This window comes from Pseudonaja textilis, chromosome 3 (assembly GCF_049901715.1).
Source record: "Pseudonaja textilis isolate UNSWEBS1 chromosome 3, rPseTex1.2, whole genome shotgun sequence".
Lineage (NCBI taxonomy): Eukaryota > Metazoa > Chordata > Lepidosauria > Squamata > Elapidae > Pseudonaja > Pseudonaja textilis.
The window spans coordinates 36,132,881-36,141,739 of record NC_141992.1 but is presented as its reverse complement, the minus strand read 5'-3'; the positions used below and the strand labels follow the sequence as shown (position 1 = coordinate 36,141,739).

At 36.9% G+C, this 8,859-nt stretch overlaps 1 protein-coding gene across 6 annotated transcripts in view; it reads left to right on the top strand.

The window, feature by feature from the left end:
- Positions 1 to 232: 232 nt before the first annotated feature.
- Positions 233 to 8,859, top strand: part of PPP1R12B (protein phosphatase 1 regulatory subunit 12B) — a 105,629-nt gene continuing 97,002 nt past the window's right edge. For all 6 annotated transcript variants that reach the window (XM_026713033.2, XM_026713031.2, XM_026713032.2 and 3 more), the window contains exon 1: positions 233 to 640. In XM_026713033.2, the coding sequence (XP_026568818.1) occupies positions 365 to 640 (276 nt within the window). In that variant the 5' untranslated portion in view covers positions 233 to 364. The remainder of the gene's footprint in view (positions 641 to 8,859) is intronic.

Below are 8,859 nucleotides of genomic sequence, written 5' to 3'. Positions count from 1 at the left end.
TTATTGAAAGTGGTAATAATACACAATAATTTGTTTCTCGTGTCGGCAGCTCGACCGGGTTATAACCAGCCTCCCTTAATTCCGACAGCCTAGAAATCTGCACACCAGGGAGAGCAGTCATCCTTGGAAGCCCAATCTTCCTCCCTGGGACACCCACTCAGCGAAGCCCCTTCGAACTACTTTTCCCATGATCCTTTAAGCTGAACTCTGCGCTCGCGCCACAGTAACTCTCGGGGAGGGGGAGGGGGGAGTAAGGAAGATGGCGGCCTGGCCGTCGCGCTCTCTCACGGGCGGGGGGCGGTCAGCGCGCTCCTAGCACTTAGACCGACGGGGAGGGTCGGCTGTCATTGCCGCCATCGCCACCATGTCGGAGCCGGGCCACCTGGGGATCAAGCGGGCCGAATCGGCAAGGTTGCGTCGGGCGGAACAGCTGAAGCGCTGGAAAGGCTCCTTGACCGAACTGGAGCCGGTGACTCCCGCCCGGAGCCGGCACCGCGGTGGGGGCCGTGTGCGCTTCGAAGACGGCGCCGTCTTTCTGGCCGCCTGCTCCAGCGGAGACACGGAGGAGGTGAAGCGCCTGCTGGCCCGAGGAGCCCGCCTTAACACGGTCAACGTAGACGGGCTGACAGCGCTACATCAGGTACCCCCAGGGCGGAGCACCTGCACCCAACACCTCGGCGCCCCAAATCTGCCGGGGATGGAGAGGGGGGCGAGAGCGCAGCTGTATGCGAGGGATCGCGTCTCGCCCCTCTTCGCCATCCCGGAATCTCCGGGATTTATCCGTCCAGAGCCATGGATGGGAGCGTTGCCCAGTCATCTGCTTGTGCTTGGGATGCCCTTCGGACGGGTTGCAAGACCAAGTCCTCTACTGCCGGGGCTTAGGGTAGCTGTTGCCCAGCACATGTGGAGAGCCCGGGATGGGATGGCTGGCGTTGGGTCAGAGGCTGAGCTTGAAATTGTGGAGGACGGTTTCTCAGATAAGTGGAGAGGGTTAGTTCAGTGGTTAATTCCCCCCCCCACACACACACACCTTCCGAGGGCTCCTTTCTGTAGGTATTGGAATTGATCATTCCCCAATAGACTTAATACTGTTGTACTGATTCCTTCCTTGGGAAGATTGATTGCATTCTCCATAGTCACCAGATTGCTCTTCTGCCCACCCAGTGTTTCCTTTCTTTCATAAATGACATGAAAAGTCATCTACCTGAATTGGACAGCCCAGCTCAGACTTATGCCTGTGAACAGTTTAGATTATTAGTTGCATAGTAAAGGCAATGGAGCAGATGTTAGACATCAATTCTTTTGTTATTTATTTTTGTTTGCTATGTTTTACTTGAACTTAATGTTAAAAAAGACTCTTTGCCATATAAACAAAGATACCCATCCTGTGGCTTTGTTGGATGAATTAACCCCTATAATATAACAGTTTGTCAGTTATTTCTGTTACTAGGGTTACTGTGGCTTTCTCATTTTGCTACCCAAACAATTATTCTTATTCTCACTGAAACACACACAATGCATTTTTTTAATTACTAATACACATTTTTTATTATGTGATTTTGAATCTGGGAATGGGGGAAGATAAGACCATGCAAATACATTTGATTAATCTAAAGTTATTGTGTCTCTGCTTTCATCATCAAAAGAATGAAAAATAGAAGGAAGAGATTTTTTTTCTTTTGTTTGTTTAGAAATGAGAAAGATCAGTTTAGTTTGGTAAGTGTTGTCTAATTTTCATGATAACTTGCTTTAAATGGAGAATTTTTGATATCAAATTATTCTATTTTGTATTTATTTCCAGTAGAAAATATTATTTCTGATGTAAAAAAACCCCTATCATAATATACAGCATATAGAATATTTTCCATATTGTTGCTTCTTCCTTAATAGAACTCTTGGGGTTCTAAAACAAAAAAAATAATTGAAGTTAATATTGCAGAATATGAAAATCCATAACGGATAGTTGTCAATGATTTCAAATAATTGACATGCTGCTAAAATAATAAAATATTGTAAAATTACAGACTCTTTGGGTTCATTTTTTGTTTTTGTGTGAAAAAAATGAGAATTATGATCTGTCTGTTGCTTTAATGTGTCATGTACTAGACTTGCTGTGATACTTGTGACTTTCAAAATCTTTTCCCTTGGCAACCTTTAAAGAGACCACAAGGTGCCAAGGCCTAAGATAAGCAACACTGAATTCTATTAATAGAATTTCTAATGTGCAATGAGCACCAGAAGCATCCTCAAAAGTCTGCTCCCTAAATGAGGCTATCATTAGAATTTCATTGTCTTTTATTTGGACTCGTATTGTGTTACTTTTTCTAATGCAACAGTGAAGATATTCAGCACTGGAAAATACCTAGCAAGCTTGCATTTTTGTCATTTAACTCTTAATATGTGATGGATACAAGTTGCCTAAGTAAGATTTCAATAATATGAACACTTATATACTATGCAAAATATTTTATTAGTATACATTTTTTGATAATTTTGGATGTGTGGATTGGCAAGGAATTATGCCCCAACCAATGGAATTCTTACCTTGCTTATAGTTTTTTAATGACATACACTTTTCAGACAGAAAGGCTTTTAAGAAGACGGAATTGGGGGTTTGGGTCATAATTGTATATTACATAATTGTAATTGTCAAGCAATTTTTAATATAACTAATAAGCCTTCATTTGATGGTGCAGTTTTCTTCATACATTCTCAGATTTGTTGTAGGTTCTGGTAAGATTTTGAGGGTTTTGTTGTTGATGGCTTTGTATGAGTCTTCGTTCTGATAATATTTTGACAATCCCTCAATACGATAGCTGTGACCTCCACAAGAATTAAACAGTAAAAAGTAACCATAGTCTTGCAAACTCCTGAAAAAAGTTTTACTGCTTGATATTCCAGCTTCGAAAGAGGATATGGTGTGTAAACAGTATCCATCATACTGCATATAGAAGAGTAGCATCTTGCCAGTAAAACAGTTGATTTCAGAGAGTTCTGGATATGACTCCTAGATGACCATTTGGCAGATATAATAAGTATTGTGTGAAATCAGGGACAGTGATTGATGACATGGCATTCATCCTTCAGCTTGGTTTTCTTCAGCATGATCCCACTGAGTTAAGGCGTAAAGCCTGTGCAATCTTGAGTTCACAGGAAATCATTCCATTCTATTTAAGTGAGAGATCCATGCATTACCTACTAAAGTTAGTAATAACAAATGTGTTTTTAGGAGTGGCAATGAGTGACTTTATAGTTGAACCACCTCTTAAGAGTCAGAATAAAAGTTTGCATCATCCTCATCTTTGTTCTATTCATTCTGACACTAATGGCCCTGGTGTCAGGCCAAGTACAAAATCTTAAGATTTGCTGTTAGTTGCTCTGCTTTTAGTATCCTCGACAAGTCCTTGCCTTAGCTGGTGTGCTATTGAAGCTAGGTTTAGAGATCACTATCATTTGGGGGAGGATATGAGAGTTGGACATTAATGTATGTTGTGTTATGATTGGTTTCCTTTTCTATCAGGTTTGATCACAAATTTTGATCACCTACTTTTTACATTACAATCAGGGCATTTTGAATGATTTGTTAAAAACATAATGTGCATTATTTGGATCTAAAGTTCAAATAACACTGTGTTGACATGTATGTCATATATATGACATGTATGTCCTATATCTGCCTTCTAATAGCCTTTTAGTGTGCTCCCAGTATCTGAGGTGTGGATTGTTAGAGGGTGGAATCTGTATTTTGGAATGCTCTTCCTAGATTCGTCTAGCTGAAGATATATTTTAAGCATAATTTCAACATCAGGCAAAGTCCCTGTTTTCCCAGGTTTTTTGTTTGTTTTCTGTACATTCTTAATTCTGCTTCTGGAGAATTCCAGATTTTGTTTTACTTGGTTATATTGTCATTCTGACTCTTTCATTTGCTGCTCTGTGAATCTGTTAAAGAGTGGGAATATCTAAAATAAAAAAAATTATGAAATAAGTAACATTTGCAGAAATGCAATTTTGATGAAATTAGAATAAATTTATTTCAATTAGAAAATGTTGACAAGGGAATACAGTTTCATATAGTCTCATAAAATTCCATGGCTTTCCAATATAATTTGCTGTTATAAGGGATATTTGTTCCAGTTATTTGTTTCAGTCCTTCTGTGAACATTTGCAAAAGGAATAATGGATCAATTGTAGATTTCCTGCTGGAGAAATAACAGAATAGTACCCAACCCCCTTTTTTACATTTATCTTATAGTTCCAGTATTGCACACCATGTTGGATGGTCCTTCAGATCACAGGAACAGATTTTTGCAGGAATTGGCTGTAGGAAGAAAGAGAAATTGAAGAAAACTCTTAACGCTTCTGCCTTCATGCCACATATCTAACCCATTGGTTTTTGTGGTATTAAATGAGTATCTTTTCTTAGGAAATAAATATGTTATTAAAATTCAAATTGGTCATGATAATATATGTGGATATGTGTGTTTATATCTGTAGACATGTGTAGATATATAACCATGATAGTCTTGAATAATAATTTTTATTATGATATATTTTACTACTGTTCTATTGTACAAGGTACACTTTGACTGTCTGAAGCATGTTAAATATACATCAGGCTTTCTTAGATGTACAGATTATTTTAATTTCTAGTATTTCACTTAAAAGTTTTTCTGTCATATAATAAGAAACCTTCAGAGAATGGCCAGTAGGGAGGAAATGCCCTCATAAGTAGTGCTATATTATTTGCATTTTAATTGAAGTGGCAATAGTGATTGTGTTTATTTAAGAAAAATTACAATATAAAACTCACAATTCTCACATTATGAACTTATTTCTTTTCACTTCATTAAATCATTAAATCTATAATCCATATAAAAAAAGATTGGTTAAAATTTATTTTGGGGACAATGACTTTTTAGCAAAAGTAAGAATATATTCTGGTTTCAATAGAGATTGAATGACTAATTGTGTGTCAGTGTTTTCATATAGCAGTGAAACCTAGGATAGATTTTGTCATCTAGAACATGGCATACAACAATGTTTTCAGTGATGTGTTTGTGTTATACGTATTTGTAATGAAAAAAGAAGTCTTCATCTGACTTGTAAACAACACAATATGTATTCTGTTCTGGGGATATAATCTTTATTTTATTTTTATCTCATTTCTAATCTAAGGGCTTATGGTATTTTTATGACTTTTACCATCACCTGGGAGCAATAGAGTTTCATGTATTTATGTTTCTTCACATTAACTATGTGAAGAATTAACATTAGCTATTTCCTTTTGAGTGTGTGTAACATGTAGGTGTGCCTTTTTCAACCTGTTTTTTTTCCAGGTATGTTTCAACTTTTGTTCACGTTAGGCCTAGAAAGATGACAGTAGGTACTAGGCATAGATTCAGGAAGGTACATTATTCACTATTATGAAATCAGAAAAAAAACCTTTTTGTTAGCTTGATAAGTGAAATGTTGAGACTTGCTTTAACGTCAAGAATGAAATTACTAATGTTAGCAGACTGTGTTAATTGTCTTGACAATAATTACTATTTCTTATCAGGTTGTATGCTCCAAATGACTGAGTGATTAACAAGCAATCCTGTATTTGAAGCCTGCCTAGGAATAATTTTTGTTTAATATAATGAATAAAATAATTGAATATTTTATTCATTTTTATCAGGCTTTTGAAGAAAATAAAATTTGTTATTTTTCCTCTTTTAAATGATGGTATGTGATTGTGTCTACATCTCTATTGTTTAGACCAAGGGAGTCAAACTTATGTCGTCATGGTGGCGTCATGTGATGGGAGTTTTTTCCCCTTTGCTAAACCGGGCGGGTGCAGGGCCAGTACGTGATGCATCCGGGCCGTGAGTTTGACATCCCTGGTTTAGACTGTCAGCCTTTCCTTAATAATTGCCTTGATTAGCAACTGTTCAAATTATGGAAACTGAAAAATTAACTTTACAATATTTGCATCTATTGCAATGTTTCTCCAATCACATGATCACATAAATAGCCATTTATGACTGTTGCAGCATCTTGCAATCATTTGATCACCATTTGCTCACTTCACAAATGGTTCCCAACAAGCAGAATCAACGGAGAACCCATCTGCATAAGGACTTTTTTAATAGGATGATACGTCAGCTGAAACATTTTGAGCATGAAAGAAAATGCGTAAGAGGTAATATCCTGGGTATAATATTTTCCCCCCACTTGTAAATGGCTTAAATTTCAATAACTATAGGATAACAGTTGTCTATTAAATCACTGTTTAAATGCAGTAATACAACTTTGCCCTCTTCATATATGGGCAACCTCTACCTTCTGTTAGCTTAGCATTAATCATCAGAAGTCTTCTGAATGATCATGTATTACTCTTCTATGTGTCAGTGTCCTTTCAGGACTAACTAAACTTGGGTGATGGATATTCTAAACTTCTGATCTGACACAACAACTGCTCACAATCCATTTCCGGACTACATGAAAAACAGGCTTCTATTTATAACTTGTTCACTTCAGTCTTCCAAGCATCTACTGTTGTTTCTTTGAAGTGCCTTTGAACTTTAATTTGACCTATAAGAATCTCATAAATTACTTATTAAAATCTAAAATCTGCCTGTCAAAAAGTTGCTTTAAGAGTAATATGATTAGGTAAAGAGAAATGTAATCCGTATGTATTTGGAACAGTTCTAGATGTCAACACTGTGATGTAACTTGTCACTCACAGTTGGATTTTTTTTTTGAATGGGCTAATTATTTGAATGGGTATTTTCCTCATGTCCGACTTCTTGTTCATTTTACGTAATCATTGTGGGGAGGTGAGAAGAGGATTAGCATAAAAGAATCTAAAAATGTCAAGTGTGGAAATAATAGTTGGGATTAGTCTCTGGCTTTAGATGATGTCCAGAGGATTATGTGTTCAAAATAAATGTCTATCTTGCTGCAATAGTCAGCAGAACCTATAAGTTCCCATACTCTATTGTAACTAAACTGACAATATATACCTGACAACAATGCATGCTGGATTGAGAGTAACACTGGCATAGCTATACTAAACAACTTTATCTGAATGAGATGGTAACAGCCAGTAGATCTTCACAGGGTTTCTCTCTTTCTCTCATTCATGTGTTCGCTTAGTGATCATTTTGCTTAATTACCTGCTTGTTGGAACAAGACTCCGTGTGAGTTGGAACAGGACTCAGTCACTAAACAAGAAATGGGTGTACTGAATCCTACATAAAGATTTTTCCTCCAAACTTATGAATTGTCCTTTCTCTTTGAACTTTTTGGAACCACTGGCAATTTTAAGAGACTCTGGGATTTAAATGATTTCCCCCCCTCATATGTGTGCCTTGGTGATTGCATTTCATTCCTGATTCTTATATAGTAATATTGATTACAGGAAACCCTCAACATGACCACAGTTGGGACTAGAAATCAGATCCAAAAGTCATTGTTCCTTTATGTTGAAGCATCCTCATGAATGGACCCTGTTTTTCAACATTTTTTTTGTGGTCATCAATAAGTGAATCACCATGGGTATTAAGTGAATAGTATGGTTGTTAAGTGAACCCACTTTTTAATGGGTGCTTTTTGCCAGAAAATGGCAAAAAAAGAAAATACAAATTGTCACATGACCTCAGGACACTGCATCTTGTCAGAAAGGTGAGCCAGTTGCCAAGCTCCTGAAATGCAGTCACTTGACTGCAGGATATGTATACTTGTGATATTTTACGATGGCCAGAAGTGCATCATAGCTTGTAAATCACCATTCCAAGCCATTGTAACTTCTAAAGATCATAAAACGATGAGTCATGAATCAAGGACTACTTGTATGCTTACGATTATCTATCTATCTATTAGTTTTTATTTATCTTGGCTTGCAAAGTAAAAACTGCATATTGCTAAGAATCTGTTCTGATTGGAGCAGCATTTAAGTCCTGAAAAATACACAGTAAATTACTTAAGATTACTCCTCTTGCTTAATGAGTAGCAAGGCTGTATCTTGCTATACAAAATAATACAAGAAAGAATGTTTTGAGCCTGGAAAACAATGCTATAAGTTTGGCCCTAGTTTCCCCCAAATAAATGAGACAAAAAAGATTCCTTCTGTATTTTGGGGTACTTTTAAGAGGCAAAATTGGAATGTTAAGGCTTAAGGAAACTGCTTCACTATTTAAAATTTCTGAAATCCTCTTCTTAAATAGGCCCTTAGTTCATTCCTTTTGGAATTCATCCTTGTACATGCTCAACAAAACTGCAAAGGTCCCTGGACTGTGGGAAGTAGTACATACCTGTTTTAGAGGAAGAAACTGCTAGAATTAGATTATGGGGAAATGAATAGCATGTCAAACCGAATCTGGAAGGATTTCACAACAATATAACAGATTTTGGGCATGCTTGAGCTAGAATTACTCAAAAACAGCATTGTATGGTTCCTCAATTGAATAGAAACTGTGCTTTAGATTCTTGCTTTTTGAATTGAATTTGGCCTGATTAAATATTAGAGAAGCCAAAGGGAGAAATAGTTGCTTCAATCTGCTGATTGATCTTGATTTAATGCTGCTGTTTGTCCTGCAATCTAATTCTGAGCTTTCTGTGATATTAAATACATCTAATCTACAACTCTATATTTTTCTGAAAGCAAGACAAAGCAGACTTTGAAATGGGATAGTGCTTTACATTCTTTGAGAGTGAGGATTCTCCATAAATCTCATTGAAAACTGAGGATCTGAAAAAAATATGTCAGTGATTTCTACAGATTTTTATAGTCCTCATTTGCAGTATGGCAGAATTGATAGCAGCAGCTTCTCCCCCTCTCTAAATGTGTAATTTATCATATTATCAATTTAGAAGTGA